Source organism: Enhydra lutris, unplaced genomic scaffold (genome assembly GCF_002288905.1).
Source record: "Enhydra lutris kenyoni isolate GAN:26980312 unplaced genomic scaffold, ASM228890v2 scaffoldscaffold9, whole genome shotgun sequence".
Lineage (NCBI taxonomy): Eukaryota > Metazoa > Chordata > Mammalia > Carnivora > Mustelidae > Enhydra > Enhydra lutris.
This window is the reverse complement of record NW_019154093.1, coordinates 22884407-22908789: the sequence shown is the minus strand read 5'-3', so window position 1 is coordinate 22908789 and position 24383 is coordinate 22884407. Positions and strand designations below refer to the sequence as shown.

General features: G+C 56.0%; 1 protein-coding gene across 1 annotated transcript in view; it reads left to right on the top strand.

Annotated features, from left to right (window-relative positions):
- LOC111143571 (GLIS family zinc finger 1) overlaps positions 1-24383 on the top strand; it is a 215583-nt gene that overhangs the window by 173661 nt on the left and 17539 nt on the right. Inside the window, exon 4 of the mRNA XM_022497394.1 lies at positions 21146-21307. Coding sequence (XP_022353102.1) covers positions 21146-21307 — 162 coding nt within the window. The remainder of the gene's footprint in view (positions 1-21145; positions 21308-24383) is intronic.

Sequence of the window (24383 nt, the reverse complement as noted above, 5' to 3'; positions counted from 1 at the left end):
GATCTGGCCCCTGCATGCAGGGACCTGCCCGTCCCATTCCCATGTGGGCACAATCTCTACCTGTGGGAGTTTAAGATTGGGGTGTGCGGTGAGGCCTGGGGAACCAGAAGGGGAGAGTCCTGGGGTCCTTCTTCGGATAGACAGGTGGAGGGGGCAGGTGGTCTGGGAAAGTGTGTATGTGTGTGATTAACTATACCTGGATGCGTGTCGAGTGTTGTAGGAATTAGGAGAGAGTGGGGCTGCATGTTTGTGCGATTAGATCTGTGGGGGTTGTGTGTGTGGACAGGGGCTGTTTGCAGTAGGATTGGAATGTGGATGGTTTCAGAGTATATGTTTGGGATGGTGATGGGGGCTGTGGAGTTCGGTGTGGGCTAGGGGTGTTTATGCAATTAAGGATGTATATATTGGGGATGTGGCTGGAGGAGTATATGGTGGAAATAGACATAGGCGCATTGTATACCCCCAGACCCCTACGTGTCAACACCCAGAGCATACCCAGACACCCCCGGTAGCACTGGCAGACAAACATCCAGCACCTGGGGACACCCGCACACCGGCACACGCTCCCAGGACACGCTCTCAAGCGCACTCCTACAGTAGCTGAGCCTCTATGTGCCTGTGGTTGGGTTGGATGAGTACGAGTTTGAACTTGAGTTTGGGAGGTATAGTACGGCCATGCCCTGTGCTTATATTGGGGGAGAGGAGTTTGAGGGTGTGGTTGAGGGTTCGGATGTGTGTTCGGATGTGTGCTGTGTGTGTTGATTGGGTGCCGATTCTATGCTGGGTGTGCCTGTGTGGTCAAGGCGCACGTGTGTTTGGAGGAGCATGTTTGAGAATCTGTTTCAGGCACGGACATGTGTATGGGGTGTGGGAGTGTATTTGACGTGGGGTTGGTGTGTGCACGTGCGTTCGGTGTAGGGGTGCTGGAGGAAAGCTGGGAGATGTGAGTTTGCTGGCCCAGCCTTGCTGGCATTTGAACCCAGGAGCTTGGGTTCAACCCTCATTCCTTCCTCCTCAGTCGAGGACTGTGTGAGGTATTGGAGGGGGCGTCTGGGGAAGTTTCCTGGAGATGGGCAGAGGCTAGAGTGGTGAAGAGCGCACTGGTGCCCAAGGACATTCTGGGCCGAGGGGCCAGGAGGAAGGAGCTCATGCCGCGCACCCAGGGAAGGCCGTGGGCATGGATAGCCGAGTGTCAGGTAAGGGAGAGCTGTAGGAGGTGGCGCTTGGGCCACAACATGGGAACTCTGAATGGTAGGCCCATAGCGAGACAGGATTCTGTGGGCAGAGGGAGGAAGAGAGGACCCAGATGGGCAAGGCCCTCGAGGGCCAGGACTGCCCACGCGACAGTGCTTTCTGAAGGGCTCAGAGGGCCCCTGAGAGAGGCAGCCCCTTCACGAGGTTTCCATCGGTCTCCCAGGTTCTGCCCTGCCTGCCTTGGAGTGACTGACCTGATGCCCTCCCGCTACCTGGGGAGGCAGGAGGGTGGAGGTAGTCACCCCTCTGGACAGATGAGAACCCAGGATGGGAGGGAGGATGTGGCCTGAGGCCAGTGTGTGTCCCATCACCTTTGAGAGGCCTGCGTCCTGAGCCTGGGGTGCTGAGGGCAGAGGGGCCACCCCAGTGTCCAGAGCGCCATCTCATGACATCCTCGGGCTTCACCGTGACCCCAAGAGGTGGGTGTGTAGGGTTTCTTTGTACAAATGTAACATCATCTGATGCTAGAGATTTTACAACACCAAAAAGAGAGCGCGGGCGACTCTGGACCAACTCAGTGCTGTTTCCCCTGGGCCGGGTCCCATCTATACCTGGCAGAGCCCTTAGCACAGTGTCGGGCGCACAGCAAGCGCTCACCCAGGGGCAATTTCAGAGTCATTGCTGGGATCTTAGAGAAGGGTCCGACTCCCGGTGCGGCCCTCACGTCAGGTGAAGTAGTCACCTCTCTGTGCCTATGTGAGGATGATTTGAGAATCAGCCTGGAAATAGCATTACAACTCAGGAGCTTCCTGGTCACGTGGCCTGTTGCCACCTGTGGGTTTCGCAGCACTAGGACAGTCCCATCGTGTGGATGGTGGTGCGGTCTACCTCAGTCTGCTGGCCCTGTGGGATCTACATTGTCCCTGACCTTCCACTGCTCTGATTTCATAACAAGAGTATATTGTTAACTATCTTCTTGCAGAAAGCCTGTCTGGTCTCCAGCTTGGGTGGGCGCCCAGAACCCAGATGTCGGGGGGCAGCTGGAACCTGGCAAAGTGCCAGTCTGGGTTCACCCTACACAGGGTCCCTCAAGCCTCCAACCCCCGGGGGCAAGGCCTTGTCCCATCTGGGCTCACTGCTTTCCAGGCACCACCACCCGCCTCCTTCGGGCCCAGGCCACGGATACTCACTTGCTAATGTGCAAATGGGCTAGCTTCCCTCTGGCATCGACGGCCCAAAACCTCATCATCCCTCATTTGCAGGGAGTTGGTTCCTGAGCAGTAGTCTGAAGTCTCCAGGGAGAAAACCCGTTTCCACCTAATTTGAGCCTGCACGGCTATCAGGAAACAGAATTCTTCCTCAATAAAATGGAGCCCAAGTCTCCTGAGGTTGGCCAAGGAGATGGAAAATCTAGTGAGTGAGACTCCACCTGGTGGCCTGGGCTCCTGTCAGGAGCATCGTGTTGGCTCTGATGGGTCCCTTGTCATCTCTGCCCCATGGCAGCCCCAGGAGGCACCATGACCTTCATGCCCCAGAGCTTCCGCTGTGCCACTGCCTGTGACCTGAGGAGGGTACGGCTCTGTGACTCTGTTGACCCATCTGTAATATGGGGATGATGACAGAGCGAACAAGAATAATCATACCTGGTTGTTGCGGGGTTGAAAACACTGCTGACATGGACAGCGCCTGCACCAAGGCCCAGCACAGAGTAAGCGCTCGGTACCTGTTAGCTGGCATCCTTTTAGCTTGAAAATGACTTGACTTTTGCAATAACAGCTCTGATAAGGGACTTGTCCCCAGAATATAATAAGAACTCTTACATTTCAATAATAAAAAAGATAAATAACCCAATATAAAGTGGGCAAAAGGGGCACCTGGGGGGCTCAGTTGGCTAAGCCTCTGCCTTCGGCTCAGGTCATGATCCCAGGGTCCTGGGATCGAGCCAAGCATCAGGCTCTACTCTCAGGAGGGAGCCTGGTTCTCCCTCTGCTTCTGCCCCTCCCTTCTTTCCCCCTTCTCCTGGCTCATGCACTCTCTCAAATACATAAAATCTTAAAAAAAATTAAAAAATAAAATTAATAAGAAATAAACGTGGGCAAAGTATTTGAGTAGACATTTCTCCAAAGAAAACATACACATAGCCAAAAGCACAGGAAAGGTCACTCAACATCGTTAGCCATCAGGGAAATGTAAATCAGAACCACAGTGAGCTACTACTTCACCCCTGCTAAGAGGGCTACAATAAAAAAGATGGGGAACAATAAGTGTTGGCAAGGATGTGGAGAAATCGGAACCTTCACACTGATGATAGGAACGTAAAATGGTATAACTGCTTTGGAGCGTCATTTGGCAGTTCCCCAAACAATTCAGTGTAGAGCTACCACGTGATCTGCCAATGCCGCTCCTAGGCATACACCCCAAGCAGAAGAAAACATGTGTCTATAGAAAATGTACAGGAATGTTCGTAGCAGCAGGATTCATAAGAGACAAAAGGTGGAAACAAAGGAAATGTTCACCAGCTGATGAACCAGAGAACACGTGATCTCTCCATGCGATGAAACGTTAATTTGGCCATAAAAAGGAATGAAGTGTTGATCCATGCCACAGCACAGATGAAATTCGGAATCATTACGCTAAGAGAAAGAAGCCAGTCACACTAGGTGGGGCATTCCAGCATCAGAGGGTACCTGTGGGACCATCTCCAGCCCTCTCCTCTTTATTTTTACAACTGGGGAAACTGAGGCCCAGAGAGGGGAGGTGTTACCGTAGAAAAGAGGAAGTACTTTGGAGTCAGACAGACTTGCATTCAGATCTTAGTCAGCCCAGACTCCTGGGGTGGCTTTGGCCAAGAGTCCTCTTTAAAACATGAAGTCGTTGGGACACCTGGTTGGCTCAGCCAGTAGGACCCTGGATCTCAGGGTTGTGAGTTCAAGTCCCATCCTGGGCATGGAGCCTACTTAAAATAAAATGCAGAGTTGTTGAGAAGGTAAAGTGAGCAGACCCAGGGTGTAGATAGACCTTGGCGACTGGCAGTGGGGGAGAGGTTCATCCCAAGTTTAGCAGAAACTTCTCCTGTGCAAAGAAGCAACAAGGGAGGCAAGCCAGGGGAGTGGGGTGGGGTGGGAGGGGGGGAGTTGGAGAAGCAGAAGGATTCTGTCCTTGAGTTTTTAAAAAATAAATGTAGATGTTTTATATGCTTATTGCAGAAAACGTGGAAAACACAACAGCATAGATGTGTAAGAAAATAAAAGTCCTCACTGCTGCCCCCTCACACAGAAAGACTCTCAAGTTGGACCTCTTTGGGCTGCTCCTGGCTCCTTGAGTAAAATAGAAATGGACTTTATGAACCATATTTCTAATGAGAAATTACCCCCATTCTGCTCTGGTAATCCCTGGCAGCCCAGGCTTGGCTCAGTGCAAAGGGAGAGGCAGGGAAATAGACTTTGTCAGACCTGGTCTGAGCCAAGTTCACCAAGTCCGTGTTCCAGAATGTACAGTCATTCCAGAGATGATGAAAACCCACTGTGGTGCTAGCACTTAGCAAATACATTTTAAAGCAGGGCCCTTGATGGGTCCAGGCTTGAGTGGGCTCTTGGTGACATTCTAGGTATGTCAGGGGGATTTGGCCTGGGTCAGGGCCTGAAACATGGAACGTTACAGAGATAAATAACACCGTCCATCCATCAGAGGCAGGAGCAGGTGGTGAAAAGTGGAATAGAACTTGGGACCCCAGCCGTCAAGAGCTAGCTCAGTGAGGGTGCAGGAGGAGATGGCTCTGCTGGCCTTTCTGTGGGTGGGAGGAGAGTCCCTTTGAGGCCAAAGGTCAGGGAGCACTGGGCTGGGAATCTAAGGACCTGGTGCCCTCTCTTGGTATCACCACTGACTGAACGGGCAGCCTTGAACCAGTCGCTCCTTCCCCAGCCACAGACTTCCCCTAACACCCTTTCTAACTCTGTGATCTTAAAAGAACCTTCCTGGGGTGCTTGGCTAGCTCAGTCATTAAGTGTATGCCTTTGGCTCAGGTTGTGATCCCAGAGTTCTGGGATCGAGCCCTGCATCGGGCTCCCTACTCTGTGGGAAGCCTGCTTCCCCTTCTCCCACTCCCCCTGCTTGTGTTCCCTCTCTCACTGTGTCTCTCTTTGTCAAATAAATAAATAAAATCTTAAAAAAATAAAAAACCCAAAATCTTCCTTCTTACCCAAGGATGGGAAGAGACAAGGGTGATTAACCCCAACCAAGCACATTGTTCCACTCAGCAAACGTGCCCTGAGTCCATGCTGTGTGTCCAGGTCATTGCTGGGCTGTGTAGTGAGAGGCCCATCAGTGGGACCAGCCTCATCCCCTCTCTGACTCACACCGCCCAGCTGGCAGGAGGAAAGGACATGGAAGCCAAGAGTTAAAATACGGAGTCCTAGGGGCTATGATGAGGGAAGGACAGGGCTTGGGGGGACCCCAGAGGAGCCTGGCCTTAATAGTGGGGGAATCAAGGAAGGCTCCCTGGAAGAGGCGGCTTATGAGCTGAAGCTTGGAGGATGAGCAGGATTTTGCCAGGTAAAGGGGCGGGAGGAGGGCACTCTGGGTAGAGACTGAAGGGAGCAGAGGCACAGGCTTCCTGGAGCGTGACGCCCATCATTGCCATGTTGTATTGCTGGGTGGAGCCCTGCCCTGACCCCAGAGATGGTGGGCCCTGCCATCTCTTACCTCATTTGGCCCTTACAATAAACCCACCAGGAAGGCATGTTAACTCTTTTCAGAAAACAATTCTGGACCCGTGAGGCTAAGTAACATGCCTAAGGACCCAAGGCAGTACACAGCAGAGCTGGGACTTGAACCTTGATCGGGCTGACCCAAAACTTCCACACCCCATCCAGCTGGCTCAGAAGTGTGTCCTCAGATGTTCAGCCGAGACTGCAGAGATGGGTGTGGGAAAGGTCACTCTTCTGGTGCTCTTGGCGGCTGCCGGGAGGTGAGCAGCAGCCTTGCCCTCCCCCATCCAGGCTTGTGGCTCAGATTTGCCTGTGTGTCCTCTGACCTAGGAGTGAGGCTGTCTGTCACCACTATTTAACTAAACTGGCCACCGTGTCTCCAGAGACTCTTCGGTCATCACTGGCTACCACGTGTGTGACAGCTCGGTGAAATACCCCGTGAGGAGGCATCTGTGCCTGTCCGGGGCAGGGCATCCGACAGGGTGAGCCTTGGCTTTCCTGATGCAGGCACACAGCTGTCATTGCCGTGGGCTTCATCTCCACATCCATGCCTCCCCTGATCCTCAGATCCCCTCTAGAGGTCATCATGTGGAAGGAAACAGAGTTCACAGAGGACAGGAGCAAATGTCACATCCAGACCTGACTCAGATCTTTGGCTCCACATCGAGGATGGGAGCATCCTCCAGTCCTGTTCCCCAGGACAGCTCATCTGAAGCCACATGTAGAACTGAGCAGAATCTAGTTCTGCAACCTCAGTCTGTCCAGAAAGGATCACTGCCCACTGTGATTTCTTTTTAAACTTCAGCAAAACACAAGGGTATAAAATATATAGTAAAAAGTGTGACATATCAAGAAGTAGAAAACAGTAAAGAGAAAAAAGAAAAGTTATTCCTAATGAGACTACTCAGTAATACCCACTGTTTAACATTTTAGAGTATTTTTCCAGACTTTTCTCAGTATATACGATAATTGTCCTCTGTGCTAGAATAGAATCCTCCTGTATTTACTATCTGGTGACTCGCTCTGGTCACTACATTGTGTCTGGGACACCTGGTTATGGGCTCTTAGCCGAGCGAGTGAGTGAATGAGGACGAGCGGATGGCCAGTGACTGGGCATCTGTCTTGTGTCACCGGTCAGACTTTGTGAACTGTGCTCAGACTGCCTTCCAGAGCAGGAAGCCTCAGACTCCGTTCTGCCACTGTCTCCCTATCCTCCATCACCTCGGACCTCAGTTTCTCCATCTGCATGGGGGTTGCAGGTGGCAATGGTTGCTGTTTGACAGTGTCTGATGCTGACTCTGCACAGCCCTGGGTGCGGAGGTGGGGGGGCCCTGTACTCTCGTTCCATCCCTGGAATGCCAACACACACTGAATCCCGGAGAGCTTGGGTGGTTTGTGCCAATCACGGAGCTGGAGGAGAGTTACAACTTGAACTCAGGCCTGGGCGACTAATGAGCATGTAGGAGCAGAAAGAGTCTGCCCTAAGAATCCAAGGGGACCAGAGCTGGGGCAGGGGCTCAGGGAAGCCTTGTCAGCCCTGCCCTTTCTGGTCTGCCTCGAGGTCTGGATCTGTAACACAAGGACCTCCAAAGGCCAGCCGGTCCTAACATTGAGTCCTGAGTTCCTACACAGCCTGGCCCAGCCCCCCTGCCTTTCCCCGAGGGCCAGAGTGGACCCAGAGAGGAAAGCCCAGAGCTTCTGCCAAGGAGCCACTATTGGAGCTTAGTTAGCCCTGATGCCTGAGAGAGTTCCAGGCTAAGGGAACAGCATATGCAAAAGCTCCAGAAGTACAGGAAGTTCTGAAAACCCAAGCAGTCAGTGTAACTGGAGCCTGGGGAGGAAACGGGAGCCTGGGAGCCAGTCGCAGCTGGAAGGCCTGCAGATTCAGATGCTGGGAGTCAGAAACACCAGGCCTGAAGGCTGTGGGTCGTACGTTGAAGGCAGCAGGGAGCCACCACTAGGTTTTGTGCAACGGCAAGGACAGACTTGCCATCTAGCAATCTGTCTGACTACAGGATGGGTGATGGATTTGGGGGCAGTGGCCATGGTGGAGGCAGGGAGGGGCTGGTGAGGAGAGAGGCTGCATACCTGGCCCTTCTGTGGGGAGCGAGCAGTTGGAAGACCTCACCTGAGCCCTGGGCCCCCTGCCCCTCCCAGGCTACCAGCTCACTTGCCCCAGGACAGAGCTGCAGACTCATCAGCCCTCAGTGGTTGGGCTGGGTCCAAGTGCAAGGCCGAGATTTATGTTTGGTAAATTATTGGTGCCCCAGTCAGAGCAATGCAACTCAGTACAATGGCATCCTTCTCTTTTTGTCCTCCTTCATTTTAGAAGCCAAAGCTAAATGTTTTAATTTTACATTATTCCTGACATAATGCTAATGAGTTCCAGGCATCCCTCCCCCCTCCCAGCCCCCAGTCGGGCTCAACTCTGCAGAGCCAGGCTTCCGGGAGGGGCCCAGCTCCCCGGAACGCCCCTCCTGCCACCCCCTTGGTTCTCAGCCAGGTTTCTCCTTCAGGATCCCTTCCTGTTTTATCATACAGTGTTTTTGTTTGTTTGTTTGTTTGTTTGTTTCAGTTTCCTTGGTCTTCTTTCATGTGGTGGCGGCAGAGGTCTTCCCCTTGTCCAAGGGACAGAAGGCACCTGGGTGGCTCAGTGATTAAGCGTCTGCCTTCTGCTCAGTTCGTGATCTTGGGGTCCTGGGATCGAGGCCCAGATCAGGCTCCCTTCTCGGTAGGAAGCCTGCTTCTCCCCCTCCCACTCCCCCTGCTTGTGTTGTTTCTCTTGCTCGCTCTCGCTCTCGCTCTCGCTCTCTCTCTCTGTCAAATAAATAAATAAATAAATCTTTGAAAAGAAGAAGAAGAAGGCTCCCCCGAGAGCTAGACAGCCTGCCTGGTCTGGCAGAAGCTGCCCATCCCCTTCAGACCCCTGGGGCATCCCAGGCACAGGTGAGGGGTGGGGCACCTCCCCCAGACTCTTCCAGAGTTTTCCAGCCTGTGCCGGGCTAAAGAGAGGGGGAACTGGGGCTTTAGGGGAAACAAACACTCTCAGGGAAGCTGAGAGACAGTGTGGAAGCTGTTACTGCTAGTATTGTTATGTCCTAGTGATGTGAAACTGAATTCTTTGCTTTTTGTCCTTTCTTTCCCACGGCCTAGTGTTTCCTAACCAATCTGCTTTTGTTTGAATGCAGTGTAAGAACAGGGCCAAGCTCTTTGGCATCAGCCATCCCTGGGTTCAGTCCCGATGCCGCCCCTTTACTCTGTGGGCGCCATGAGCCCAGGCTCTCTGGGACCGTCTATCTCCTTCTCTGTGAGAGATAGTCATGAGGCACCTTGTGTCCAGGGCGGCCTGCAGGTCAAAAAACGCAGAGCACAGAAAGCGTGCACGGCTGACTTCTTTATGTCTGGTTCCAACATGCAGTCCTCAGACTCAAGTGAGGGAAAAAGAAATGCAACGTGGATGTTTTCCATGAACTCCCCAGGCCGAGCGTTTGCATGCTGGCAGTTCAAGAGTATTGGAGTCCTTTCTCTTTGGCCAGACTCTGTGTGTGTCCCATCCCTCCGAAAGGTTGCCTCAGGCCCAGCTCGGACTCAGTCTCCCCCATGGTGCTACGCTTGGTACCTCTGGAGACATCCGGAGCCCTGCCTGTAGGGGGCCTGGGCCCCACCTACAAAGAGCCCTACTTCAGATCCCACAAACTGAGCTGGGGGTGCTGTGGCACACCCAGGGCATGGCCCCCAAACTCAGAGCCTCCCCACTTTTAGGGACTGCAGCCATCTATGCATGTCTTGCTTCCCCTCTAGTGTCCCTATCCCAGTGGGAGCACTGTCTCAGGAGTGGGGACATGGGAAGCTTGGCTCTTTCTCCTGGCAGAACCTGTCCTGCCCCCTACTAATTTGGGGTCTCCCCGCCCTACCCCACACTTCCCTCAAGGCTCAGTTTGTTATTTGGGTTTTTTTCATTCATTAACAGATATTTCCAAAAGCCCACTCCGTGTCAGGCCCTATGTTGGGCATTTTTAGATGGGTTTGTGGCAGAAAGATCATTTGAAATTTTAACTGTGCATGACTCATCTCTGCCTCCAGAGATCTTTCCATTTGGTCCTGGGGCCTGGGATGTCGAAACCCAAAAGCCAGAAGTTCATTCCTGTCTGCTCTGCTTTCTGTTAAGTCATCTCCTCCCCGAGGCACCTGAGTAGGGCTGTAACACTATTCCACACATACCCATTTGACAGATGAGAACAGAGGCCCAGCCGGGAAAGGGACTTTCCCTGGATACCTGGCCCAGGGGGCTGCCCCGTGGCTGACCAGCGAGGTACCCGGCTTAATGCTGGATGTCACCATGCATGGTAGAGAAGTTGGGGCCAGGAAGGAGGGTCACTGGCAGCAGTCCCCCCTTCAGAGAGACCCCAGCGTAGGCCTCTGGGTCCCAGGCCTGCCTCTCACGGGGTTGCCGTGATGCCGGTGGGACTAGGGCAAAGAGTGTTCTGAACACTGGGGCACTTGGCCATCAGAAAGGTTTGCTGTGTCTCTTCCTAACTTCTTATCCCCTCCAGGGCTTGGATTTCATTTGGGTTTTTGTTTGTGTCGTATGTTCTTAATGGTAACTGACCTTCCTTCACCAGCTCCTATGTGAGTACAAGACTGTCCCCTTTCCTTCCATCTGCCGTGAATACGGGGGCTGGGTTGGAACAGCGGTAGGAGGGTGTGACGGGCCCCCTGAGCCCCATTCAGGGTGTGGTCCTAAGTTGCCTGCACAGGGACAGCCCACCTTGGCACCCCTCTGTTGGTCAGTAACGGGTGGCTAGCTGGGGCAGGTGGGAGGGGTGATGGTGCTGAGGCTGGTCAGCCTGTTGATAGCACTGGGCATTGGGTGGCAAGTGCACCCCAATTTAGAGCTGGTAGCTTTGGGAGACATATGCACCCTCCAAGCAGCCTTGATGAACACAAAATTGCCTGGCTTGGTTCCAGAACACTGGGGACAGGTCACTCCCCTCCTCCCTGGTGGGTCTTCTCCGAACTCCAAGCTCAGCCTTTGTGACTCTCCCACCGACATTCATGGTTTTTACTGCCCATACCAGTGGTCTGGCCCAGCCCTGCCCCGGCCACTCACAAGCCTGTTTCTGAACACTGCCCCCTTAAGGTGGGAGCCCAGGGCCTCACAGGACGTCCTATGAGATCCAAACCCCAGAGCACGCTGGGCAGGCAGGAGGCTCACAGCCACCCACGACCTTAGACGGGATCTTCACACATTGTACATTTGTAAGGATTCCGAGTGACCCGATATGAGGTTTTCTTTCAGGAGATGGGGGTGATGTCTGGGGGCTCTTTCTTCCCCAGGCAGTCCTAGGACACTAGGCATCACGCAGCTGCCACCAGGATGACCCTGGTGCGCGTTCACCCCCATTGCCCCACTGTCCTGGGCAGACAAGCCTTGGGTGACTAAGCACAGGGGAAGCAAGTGACTGGTCTAAGGTTGCATAGCAGCCAGTGACAGAGCCAGATCTGGCCTAGGATCTTTAACCTCGATGTTTTCACATATGGACGCAACCCCACTGTTTCTGTTTGGAATTTGGGAGAGGAGCCAAAAGGGGGACTGCCATTCACTGAGCGCTGTCCTGTACCTAGTAGCAGGGGCATGCCACCCTGATGTCCCTAACGGGCATCTGAGGCCAGGAGTGTCACCACATTTTACAGTGGGAACACAGAGCCCCATAGGGGCCAGGACCAAGAGGAATCAGACCTGAGTCCCAACTCTGCTGGTGGTGGGGAGACATTGTGCCCAGGCTAGGGGGCAAGCCTGAGGGGAGGGGATGTTGAAGCCGGGGGCTGGATAGGGCCCTTTTGTTCATGGTGGTCCCTGTCCCTCCTCCTCCCAAAATAGCACTGGCCAACCTCGCTGCAACTGGTAGTCAGACACAGCCCCCAACAAAAGGGACCAGGTGCTTCTGCTTGGCAGTTGGCTGTGGAGGTGGTGTGGGCTGCCATGTGGCTCTTCAGCCTCTGCCTGCCGGCCTCCCCCTCCCAGGCCCGAGTTCCTAGAGGCCAAGCCGGGCAGCTGGCACGGTCCCAGGGTGAGTGCGGTGTCCACGCCAAGTGTGAGCAATGAGAGATGGGCAGTCCTGGAGTCAGCCCCATGATGGCAGCCAGGCAGAACTCGGTCCCTAGCCCTCAGAAGGGGGCAGAATCAGGAAGGATGATGCGAGGACTTCGGAGAGGAGCAGATGTGAGGCTTGAGCCGGGGCTTAGAAGACAGGGAGGACTAGACAGGCAAATCGAGGGCCCTCGTGTGCAGAGGACACAGATACAGGCCTGAAGGCTGGCAGTTGTGGCTTATAGCTGAGCAGGGGAGGAGGAGAGAGCACTGGGCTAGAAGTCGGAGTGGCCAGAGGCTGTTCTTGGCCTTGCCTTGGGGTTCTCTAAGGCCACGTGTGCCCTCGCCAAAGCCAAGCCCGTCCAGCAGCCATGGGAAAGTCGGGAGGTACTGTGGGCCCCTGAGGGCTGCCTAGAGCCGTGGAAAGAGGTGTGTGGGAGTGTGACTGTCCCCAGGTCTGGCTGGGTCAGGTTTTGTGACGGTGTGAGGACGTGTCTTTATCCACTCCCCTCTTAGAAGCTGTTTCCAGATATTGTCTCTGGGTGAGTGTCTTCTCCCCACCACACACGGACTGTTGTTCCGAGGCCACACGTGGGGCAGTCTGCCCGTGCGGTGCTGTGGTGCTGGGGTGCTGTCAGGCAGTGCATCTGGGACCCGGGGAGTCTGTGTGTTTGAGCCCGTGCTGGGGTCTGGGGCTTGAGGGTCCTTGTGTAGAGGTGTGAGCGTGTACGGGCTGGCCTCTGTGTCTCTGTGACTTGAGCCCTGTTGGTGTAAGCATGTGTTGGAATCAGTGCTTTGTGGTGGTATCCTGGGCTTCTCGGTCTTTGACGCCAGCCCTGGTTGGGACGGGAGGTGTCGGTGCGTGTATGTGTCTGAGTCTCCCGGTCTGCACCTGGGGCTCGGTGCACATGTGTGACAGCCATCCCAGGCCATCCACCTGCTGCCAGGCCCTGGCCCCTGGCAGAGCCGCTGTTTGCCTCTCCGTGATGTCCAGCCTCTGCTCAGCACCAGGAGCTCCCCCAGGGCCCACCTGTGTACTTGTGGAGCAGACTCTGCGCCCCTCTGCTCCTCATTTGGGGGCTTCACAAACCTCTGGAGGGGTGGCCTAGCTCTCTTTGCCCTTGCTCGCCGGAAATAAGAACGTGCTTCTTACCCAGAGACTTTCTGCTGGAGAGATCCCAGCCAAGAGCCTTCTGCGCAGTCCTGGTGAGAAGGGACAGGGGGTCTGCAGCCTCATCCAGCCTTCGAAATCTCCCAAGGGCAGGTACAAACTGACTAGCTCTGGCGGGAGGGGTGGGTGCTGTGGTCCCTCTGGCGCATTCTCCCTTTGCCTTCTATGCTTCACAGCACCTCCCCAACCCCCTCCAGCCCACCATCCTCTCTGGATGCCACAGAGAGCTGAGCAGGTGTGAAGGGACCCCCACACTGGTCTGGGATCTTGGTCATGGCTGCCCAAGACACTAGTGTGGCCCGAGGCATGGGAGTCCGGGCACCGGAGGCAAACCTAGGATCTATCCCGCGGGAGCTCTGGGAATCTGGCACCTAGATTCCCTGGGCCTTGCTTTCTGCCTGTGTCATGAGGGAGGGGTTGTTATCCTGTCCTAATGGGACAAAGGAGATCATGTGTAGGAAGAGTCTGGCCCAGTCCCGGGTATAGGGTAAATGTGAGAGCTGCTGTTCCCGTCACAGTCTCCCTCCTGTATATGTCTGCCGGCTCCTTCGTTGACTCAGGTAGTACCGTGGGCCTGAAGTGAGACCAGACCCTCATGGGCTCCCAGAGCAGAGTCCAGGCTGCTGCCGTCCGGCCTCGCCTCCCAGGACTCTCTCCATATCCGTCCCTCCCCTTCTTGCTTGGACCCCCTGAGGACTGGCAAAACACAGGCTCTGCGGAGACTCCGGTGGAAACCCCATGGGGCTCTGAGGACAGTGATCTCCAGGCCAGAGTCCCCCTGCCAGGGTAAGGGGGTGGGGAGGGGACCTCACCTCCCGGCTGGCTGGCCTTTCGAGCTGGCCAAACACAGAATTATCTGACATCTTGGAGAAGGCTCTGGCACCGCACATCCCAATCATTGTTATAAAGTAAGTTAAAAGTTTGCACAAAAATGAGAAGTTGATCCCCGAATGGCTTGCCAGACTGTTGTAACCCAATATATTTTACCCTTAAACCAGAAATGTGTTTGTTTAGAAGCAAGTCACTGGCAAATGCCAAAACTGGAGGCATTTCCTCCCCTGCCCCCACCCATGCCCTGTTTCCCCAACACCACCCCCCTTGCCCTTTGTGTCCAGATTCTTAGCCAGAGCGTGAGAAACCGGGCTCTCTCTGCTCTGTGGGCCACGACCACCATGGGGAGGAGACTTGACATTCACCTGCAACCCGCTGTGTGCCGGTTCCTCCACTGGGCACATCCTTGCATTTACTTCTCACTGTCAATAGCAGTGGCCCCGTTTCAGAGAGGAGGAAAAGTGAGGGCAGAAAGGGCACATGATTTGCCCAAGTTTGTTTGTGACTGTCCCTTGGTGGAGGCCGGTGCAGACCTCTCTCTGCAGGATCTCATGGTCTGTGGCTCATATCACACTGCCCCCCATGCCTCACCTGTGAAGCAGCATTCTTGCTCCTTTCCCAGGGGCCTGGGGAGAGAACAGTCTTGCCCAGCACACGGTGTGTCTGACAGCATGCTTCCCTCAGCAGTCTCGCTTAGCCACTCTGCAGACAAGAGCGGGGCTCAGAGAGGGCAGGATGCTGAGCGGGGTGAGCCCAGCCCCAGCTGGATTCCGACAGCTGACCCTGGGCCCTCCCCCTCCCCCAGCCAGAACTTGAAGGGTCCTTGGGCTCGGCCTGCAGAGGGAAATGCTGGGCCCTTCCCAGCTCCTGGGATGGCTCCCCTCCGTCTTTCATCTCTTGCCCTTGGTTCTGTGAGCGGCACACAGCCGTAATGGATTGCAGTGGACTTTTTTCAATTAGGTTCTGATTTTCCCCTGCCTGTTACTATAAAACTCCAGATGGTCTGGGGCTTCACGGTTCCCGGGGTATTTTCCCCCATTATTTTAATCTTCTTTTGTAACACGCCCCACATGTGGAAACTGGGCCTTTCAGGACCCTGCACTCTGAGCGGCTGCCGCAGCTCGCTCCTTTCTGTGGCGTCGCCGTGCTTTACCTCTTTGTGCAGTGGCATCTCCTGTCTTGCGGGGCCAGGAGGAAGGGCACCCTCCTCTCCCAGCTTCAGCTCTGCATCTTGGGCAGGGCCTGGCCTTTGGCTGGAAATGGAACCCAGGCTTTGGGCCTGGTTGGAAATCATTGTAACAGCTGCTGAGTGCGACCCCGTTTCTGGTGGTTTCCATCGGGGGCCTACAGCAGTGACCAGAGTGGTTAGGGGCACAGAGAGACAGAAGGGCCTATCAGCCAGACTCGAGACCAGATCCCAGCTCCGCCAGTCACTAGCCGTGTGACCTGGAGCCAGACGTGTCCCCTTGATGAGCCTCACGCTCCTCGTCTGCAGAGTGGGGCAAGGAGGGAGCTTTAGTGGCAGAACACGTTGTCATGATTGGTGACACACCATGTGAGACACACACAGCAGCCGCCAGCCCTTGGTCGGTGTCCAAGAGGGTGTCACCTGGCCACTTATATCCTGAATCACCCCAGGGTTGTCTTAAGATATATTTTAATGTTCATGCATTTTAAAGTAAAAAGTATCTGACATCCCTTCTTACATTTTTTTCTAGACAGGTGTCCCTTCTGTGTCTTCTCCTCTCTCTCCGTGTCTCCACCCACCCACTCACAGTAGCTACCCTCTGTTGCCCATGGCATGTGAGCGTTTGTTCCTGGCCACATAAATGTGCTGTGTGTTTGGTTATTAGAGCTCGTGTGTTTCAGATTCACCCCAAATAAGACCGAATGCTGCACGCATCCTGGGCTTACAGACAGCACCCCCCTGCTGTGTGCCCAGGGGTGCCCAAGTGATGCCCCCATTTTTGGTGGAACTCCAACCAATGCACTTGCCCAAGGTCTGACTCCAGCTGGGAATTGGTGGATTTGCACCCTGATGCTCTGATGCTGAAACATAGAGGTGTGGAGGTGAGAGCTGGAGGGAGCAGGCACCACCAAGCCATCACCAGGGGCCAGGGCACAGCCTCCAGGATGCCGTGATGAAGACTGATACTTGCCAGGCACTAGAATACTCTGTGGGATTTAGGCAGGGAAGGACTCAGACCTGTAGGCTCAAGTCTTCCTTCTAGATACCAGATTCCGTGGGAGAGGAGAGGCAGGAGTCAGGACGGCAGCTAGTGCGGTCACTGGGGTGAGCAGAGCTGGGGGTGTGGGCCAGCAATCAGGGTGGCAAAGAAGAGAAGAGGGTGCACCGGGAAGTTGTTTAAGAGGTGGCATTTCCGTGGCTTGGTGGCTGGTTGGGTACAGGGCCCAGGGAGGAAGGAATGGGTTTTTGGCACAAGCATCTGGGTGGAAGGTGGGAGATCAGGGGCTGGGAGTCCAGCCAGAAGCAGCACCAGGGTCCCCCAGGTGAAGAGCCAACTCATTGGCTGGGCCCCATCAATGAGTGCGTGGGGCGGTTTCTGTGGCGTTTTCTGGGAAAAAATACCCCCAAACTCACCTGTTCCAGAATGAATCAGCACTCCATGGATTGGAACGAAGGGAACCCCCCACATTCCCATTTCTACTTCCACCTCTCCTCTGCTTCCCTTCATTCTAGCTTAGCAAATCCTTGGCTGTCTCCAGAACATTCTCTACCCCTCCCAGTCTCTCTGTACTTCCCACGCTGTTTGTCCAAACGCTGCTGAGGCATCAAGTCCTGGCTTCTCCAAGAAGGCTTTAGTGAGCCCCCCTGCCTTCCCCAGCTGGAAGTCCCCTGACATCAGCCCCTTTGTGGGGCTGGACACATTCTCTTTTGTTTGGACTTAACGGGTGTTTTGTGGTCTTTTTTGCCCCAAAATCCCAGCTCCCAGCACGCTGCCAGGCACACAGGGGTACCCGAGTGAGTCAAGACATGAATCCATGTGCACGGAGATGAGAGGATGAGCCTGAATCCCAACAGTGAGGAGTTGGAAGGGTGGCAGATGAAGGTCAGGTGACAGAGTACCAGTGAGCAGGGATGAGGGTGTGCGGTAAGGTTGGGGGTGTGCGACTGTTGCGTGGGGTGCGTGGATGACTTTGAGAGTCATGGGCTTTGCCTGGCACTGCTGGCTTGTGTTGAAGATTGAGGGGGTCCCCTCTTCCCACAAGAGGTAGCAGTTCTGACTGTGGTTTAGCCCTTCTGGACCAGTAGCAGCCACTCCCCCTTTGCCCCCCTTGTACCAGAGTAGGGGACATCCCAGGAGGTCTCTTCGGCAGGGTTATACACCTGAACATTCACAGCAGAGAAGAAGGGGTCTGTCCAGGGCAAAATCTGCCTGAGAGCCTCAAGGGACTGCTGAGTCGGGGGAGGAGTATAGGAAGGCCTGTGTGTCACCCCCTGGGCTACAGACCCCATAGAAGGATCATTACACCTTTGGGTCACAGTGGCATTGCCACAGGGCCCATCCTCCAGCCCCCCCTCAGAGAAACCAAGGCCCCTGTTGGCTCTTTTTCTGCTACCAGACCTATGTCTCCATCCTGGAAGCATCTCTACCCCCACAACACAACAGTGGGGAGGCACCTCTCCGTGCTGCCCTCCCAGCCCCCACGTAGCCGATGGATTGGGCTCTGTCAGGCCATTCCCACCCCAAAAGGCTGTTTTGGGCACCCAAGCAGTGCCCCCATGGGACTGACCTTGAAAGGGTTTTAGGGCCGGACCAATGGCAAGCCTGTCAGCCAGGGCCCCCTGTTCTTTACTTCTGGGGTCGGTAAAACCTGACCTACACTGGTATTTTTTCTGAGGGCAGGATAGGAACCATCACTACCGTGATAATAGAACATTCAGAGAATATGTGTTGTGTCGCATGTGGATATGCACCTTGCCTTGCCCTTACACCAACTGCCTGAGCTGGTTTGTCTTCATTTTATAGAGAAAGAAAGAGAGTCACAGAGAGGGGCACGGACTTGCCAAGATCACAGGGCTGTCTGCTTCCTAAGTCTGGACCCTTGGCCTCAGGTCGTGCCACACCAGACCCCGGAAAGGCCTTGAATGCTAAGGGGGTTGGCTGGATGTCGGAAGGCATGAGGAACTCTGGAGAGCCCTGAGTGGGGTAACCCCAGGCACAGCACAGGCCCAGCAGAGCGAGCACACATGGCTGTGAACCGGGGAGCGTGCCACCCTCCTCACTCTGCCCCTGTTGGCCATCCGTGCGGTGGTTGGATGGAGAGAGCCAGGTGAGCCCTGGCAGCAGCTGCAGGCAGAGCCCATAGCCTCAAGGTGCCCTGGCGTGTCGGGGGGCTGGCCTGCTGGGGGTGTGGCTCGGCAGTGGGCCCCGCAGCGTCTTCACCCCAGAGCAGTCTTGGATCAGGCGGCACCCCTTTTCTACCTGCTGCCACGTCCAGTTCCATCTCGGGGGACGGGCATCCCATCAGGGCGCCCTGGACCACTGCTTGTTGTGCCCTAGCCGGTGAGTCTTCTCCATGTGGGGGTAGGACATGGGCGTGGCACAGACCTGGGGCACAGGTATCGGGTGTTTGGATGAACCCTGCAGGGAAGAGGGTGTACTCCCAAGGGCACAGGCACAGGGGAAACCAAAGGGGATTTCTGTTCTCACCCCCACCGGATCAGGTCTTTAATCCAGCCTTTGTCCTACAAAGGGCTGTCCTGCCAGCCCTCCCCTCAAGGAACTCCCAGACCCTCAGCTTGGAGGTCTGGCGAGAAGGCAATGGGTGTGCAGCAAAAATCTTCTAATCTGCAGGCTCAGAGTGTGTCCAGAGAGGGGCTGCGGAGGCTGGGAAGGCTTCTTGGAGGAGGCCGTGCTTGAACACCACGAGTAGACCTAGACCAGTAAGACATCTGCAAAATGAGTGAAGGAGGGAAAGGCATTCCAGGCCCAGGGAGCAGCTCAAGCAAAGGCCTGGGGGCATGAGAGTCCTGAGGACACTCTGAGTCGTCACTCCTGAGCAGCTCCAGCAGGAGGACATGGTGGGTGTGTGCAGATGGGAGAGGCAACAGGGTTGCCGCAGAAGAGCGCAAACACCAAGCCACAGGTCCTGGGCTTTTGAAAAATATACGAATTAAATTGTCATTGAGATGGAAGAGAAGGCCTCCCATGGGGGGTGGGGCGTGCAGCCTGAACAAAGCCACTGCTGAGGCGGAGGCTGGCCAGACAGGCACACGGGCCCCTCTGAGAAGACGATGATACATAGGCCTCCAGAGTCTGCTGGGCTCTCGCACGGTCCAGAAAAGCAGGCGGGGCCTGAGGACTTATTGCTTCTCGGCCTTAGATGTCTATCCTTCCGGCAGCGGCCAACGAAGGAACAAAGGGACCAGCTGGGAACCAAGAGGCAGCCCGCTTTCCAGCCGTGGCTCCTCCACCTCATTTTGGGGTGAACTTGGCACGGAGCCATTGTAGGAGAGTAGAGGAGTAGCTTGTGGCCAACTTACTCCCCAAACAGGATTTCCTCCCGGTTTTCTTAAGTGGAAAAGGCCCATCGACTGGGAGCAGGAGGCAGGACAGTCTCTAAAACCCAGCGGCAGGCTGCCCGCCTTGGCTCAGCCCCAGCGGAGCATAGCCTGCGGTTGTGGCCGGGCCTTCAAGGAGGAGACGGAGGGTGGAGGCAGCTCACCCCAGACCAGTTATTGTCCCGGAGTCCCTGTCCTCATGTCTGTCCTAAGCTGGGGGATGAAACTAATGATGGGCCTGGGAGCTGGTTCCTCTGTCTCTTCCTCCTCAAGGGTTGCCTTGCCCTGCCCACTTGCCCTGGGAAGGCAGCGGCCATAGCACAACCATCTGGGCTTCGGCGTCAGAGGGGTCTGCGTCCTATCTTTGCCGTGTCACAGCCCTGCGGTCACCACACAAAGCCTCTGTCTCTGAGGCAGGAACGTGGAGGCCACACACCTCAGGGTTATGGTGTGGTACAAGAGCGTGCTCCGTGTCTGCATGGATAGAGCGGGGCCGGGTCTGAGCAGGGTCCTCCTCCCAGCTCCCCGTGTGCCCCACAGGAGTGCCGGCCTGGCCGGACACCCTGGACAGTGAGGACAAGCAGGGAGGAGTGGCCAGCCACACAGGGGTCCAGGAATGTGCCAGGGGGCAGCATTAGAGCTGGACTTTGAAGGCTGACGGGGGATAGGATGTATGGTTATAAGAGAGACGGTGTCTCTGGCTGAGCAACTGGCGAACTGGGGCTTGCAGTGGCCAGGTGGGCTCCTGCTGTTGCTGGGGGCGGGCAGGAGTTGTGGGGCAGGAAGGTATACAGGGCACCCAGCCTCAGGCAGAGTCATGGCGTCCTGTTTCTACATCAGAGACCTCCTCAGGGGGTCGTGTAGGGGAGAGCGTGGGAGGAGTGAGAAGTCCGAGGGTTCTGGGGCGGGGGGAGCCCGGCAGAGTCTGGGAGGACGGGGCGCCCTGGGCTGCAGGAGGAGGCCCCATGTCTTTTGCTCCGTCCAACCCACCCTGACCAGGGGCGTCGCCGTGTCTGGGCCACACCTGCTGCTTGCCCACTGCCCAGCATGGGGCCTGGCCCATGGGGGGCACTGGACGGATGCCCAGACAATGCGTTGAAGACCCTGAGTTTACAAATGGGTTGTTATTCTGACACTGATCGGCACTGATGCACGCTCCAGATGGACAGAGCCCTTTGATAGTCAGTGTCAGCCCAGAGTGGTGGTCGCATGGTCTTAAGTCTGTAGGTGAAGCAATAAGGGCAGTCAAGGGCACTGCCCAAAGCCTCACTCACATGCAGGCCTCAGGTCCCAAATCCGGGGCCATCTGTCCCTGCTCTCCTGTCCCTTCAAGGCTGTGCTGCCAATAACAGCATGTCATTTCCACCTGCCACTGGGGATCCTTTCAGATCCGGAGAGGGGAAGACCCCTTTCTTCTCTAACCCTCACGGCCATTTCTAAGGCACAGGAACCCACCAGGGTTTTCCGGATAGAGCCTGGGTCCCGATCACACATGGGGAGCTGAAGTGGGACACCTGGAGGCTCTGGGCAGGCCTGGGGGGCAGGGGATGCTGGGGCCGCTCCCAGGCTGAGTAGCGGGCTTCCCCCTGGGGCTGTAGAGCACCCCTCACCGGCCTTTCCTGCAGTTTGAAGGCTGCAGCAAGGCCTTCTCACGGCTGGAGAACCTCAAGATCCACCTGCGGAGCCACACGGGTGAGAAGCCGTACCTGTGCCAGCACCCTGGCTGCCAGAAGGCCTTCAGTAACTCCAGCGATCGTGCTAAGCACCAGCGCACCCACCTGGACACGGTAGGCCCAAGGGCAGAGGCCGAGGGAAAGGGGTGGGCGGAATGCATGCTCCCTCCCTTGTGCGGAGCAGGCCAGCAGCCAGGGCCCGCGCGGAAACCTGCCTTTGTCCTGAGCCCTGGACATTCTGGGCAGCATGACTATGCCAGGAGAAGGGAGGCCTGTTATTATGGGACGTTTGTCCGATAGGTAGGGGCAATTTTCCATCTCCCGGTTGTGGCCAATGTTTCTCAACATTGCCAAATAGCCCGGGGAAGAGGAAGTAAAGTCTTCCAAGTTGAGAACCACTACTTCAGCCTGCGGCTCCTGGCCTGGGCACCAGTGTCCAGACATGCCCCATGGAGAGAGTGGGCTCACCACTGTGCAACCTCTCCCCCAACCCATCAGCCAGCCGCAGAGCAGGCCTTCCCTGCTCTTCCCATCCCACACCCTCCATTGGAGACAGGTCAGAGCCTCTCCAGGACTGTCCTTTAGCCCCTAAGCACGGTGGGTGTGGGGTTGAGGTGAGCAGGGTCTCCGACTCTAGATCTGGGCCCCAGATCCCTGTATGGCCATCCCCTTTCCCTCGTTTGGGTCAAACGGCACTAACCCTCAGCTTTGTCACAGTGTCGGTCCCAGCTTCTCTCTTGGGCATCCAGACCTCAGCGGTTAGCAACATACTTTCAAAAACATCGTCTCCCACGATCTCATACTGACCCTACCTGTCAGGGGGCCGCTGACCCTTTTGACAGCTGAGGGAAGTGGGGCTCCAGGAGGCTCAGTGCCTGCCCAGCTGGGAGGTGGCAGAGCTGACTCAGAGCTGGACCTCACACCCAAGTCCCAGGGGTGCATATGGCCTGGGGGGACCCTGTCCCCAAGTACAGCAGGAGACAGGTCTGCATCCAGAGTGTATGTCTGTATCTCTCTGCTCTCTGGGCAAACGTTGGGGGACTCTGCTGGTGGGGGACTGGAAGACCCAAGTGGCCAATGGGCCCAGGCTGTCTAACAGACAGATACACGGATGAGGAAACAGAGGCCCACAAGAGTGAGTAACAACAGCAGTCAGAGCTGGGAGTGAGCTGGGAAAGCCAAGAGCCCAAATGTTAGAAACATAGAGAAATCACAGGGTGGGTGCAGGTTAGGTCCTGGCCAGGATGTTCTATACGTTTCCTTCACCGCCAGTGTCCCGTACACTCTTCCCAGTTTAATGTTGGTAACAGTCTACAAGGTAAAGGCCACGATTCTCATTTTGCAAAGAAACTGAGACTCCGATGAAGTCACTGACTGTCACACAGCTGGTACATGGCAGAGTCCAGTGACCCTTTGCTGGAAAAGCTGGGGTAGCAGTCCCCCTGGAAAGTAGGGATCTGAGTACAGGGGACAGGGTAGGAAGAAGGAGCCCTGTCCCCAACTGAACCCAACCCTTCTTTCCACCCCTCCCCCCTCAGGCTTTGCTGTCACAGGCTGTGCTGGGGACGTGAAGTGAGGCCTTCTCACCAACCCCTGCTTTCATGACATTCTCACAAGCCCGGCCTTGGGGTCCTTGGTCCCCACCCAGGCCCTGAGGGGCATAGCCCATGCCCAGGCCCCCTGGTTATGTCTCCCAGAGACCGCAGGACAGCACCAACAGTGCCAGGCCCTCTGCACACGCAATCTCTAGCCTGAACAGTGTCCCTCTGGGCCTCTCAGGGTCACCTACTCTGACTTGCCCCCTTCCTCCCTCCTTTCCTGCTGCATTTCCTGGACCCAGCCCCAAAGCAACAGGCCTCTGGCCCCCACTTGGTATGTGAACAGAGCTGTGAGGACTAGGTCAGGTCAGGCCCACAGTGAGCCCAGAGTGTTATGGCAGGTCTTCATCTCCCCACAGGTCCTGGTGAAGCCCTAGAGGTACAGCCGCCAAGCCCAGCCCCCAGCTGTGCCCATCCCCACAGAAAGAGCTCTGGCAATCCTGCCCAGAGAGGTTGCCTTCCCAGCACACAGAGGCCAGTGGGTCAGCCCATGCAGGCTGGGCCTTGTTTTCCAGAAGGGACCCAGTCATGTTCCCAGCTCCCCTCTGGCGCCAAAGAACATGGGATTCTCACCATGAGCAGGAAAGTGGCAGAACAGACTAGAGAGAGCCAGCCGGGTTTTAAGTCGGGCCCTCCACCTGGGCCCAGAGCTCCAAGGAGTGCCACCTAGCCTCTCTGGGCCTTACTTTCCTCAAACACCTACATCATCAGGGAGACATGGGGAAATTAACTGGAACAATGCGGGTGTAGGCATGACATACGGTCCACACGGCAAACGTGAGTCCCTCCTTTCCCTGCTCTGACTTGCTGACCGAAAGCTGACCAAACCCGGCCGTGTCCCCTGGCGCTCGGAGTCCTGACCGCCACTGCGCAGGGGGTGATCAGGTCTCCTGCGCCCAGGCAAGGAGAGCCCCCCCCACCCCAGAATGTCACTGACACACTCTCGCTTTGAGATCTTGGGCAACGCGTCAGCCTCTGTTTCCTCCTCTGTGCTTCTCCCACAGTGGGTGTGAGGCCGAACGGGTTTCCAGTGGAGAGTAGCCGCACACAGACCTGGAGGGCCATATGGGCCATAGCCCTCCATCCTTCCTGCACCAGCACCAGTGTCCTTGTTACTAATGAGGCTCCGGGGCCGGGACGGTGACTCCCCAGGCCTGGGCTTGCCTGCCGCCTGGGATAGCCACAGGGTTTCCAGAGGGCTCACAGAGGAGCAGGGCTGGAGGAATGTTCTGCACATGTCAGGCCCTGGAAAAACAAACACGGAGATGGGCCTTGTGCCCTTTCCAGGCGAGTGGACCTGCACACTCGGAGCTCTGTTTGTTTGCTTTCTGGCAAGAGCGTGTGGATTTGTATCAGTGTCCCTGAGGGACAGGGCCTGGGGCCTGACCAGCTGGGGCCCACGAGGGAGAACATGTATGTGTACATATGTCCGTGTGTTGGGGTGGAAGCAGCGCCCAAGGAGAATGTGTGTGTGCGTGTGTGTGTGTGTGTGTGTGTGTGTGTGTGAGTGTGTGTGTACACATCTGTGTCTCACGTGGCTAGAGAGGGGCAGGTCTGAGGCGTGCCCTCCGCCCTCCTGCCCAGCACCTTCC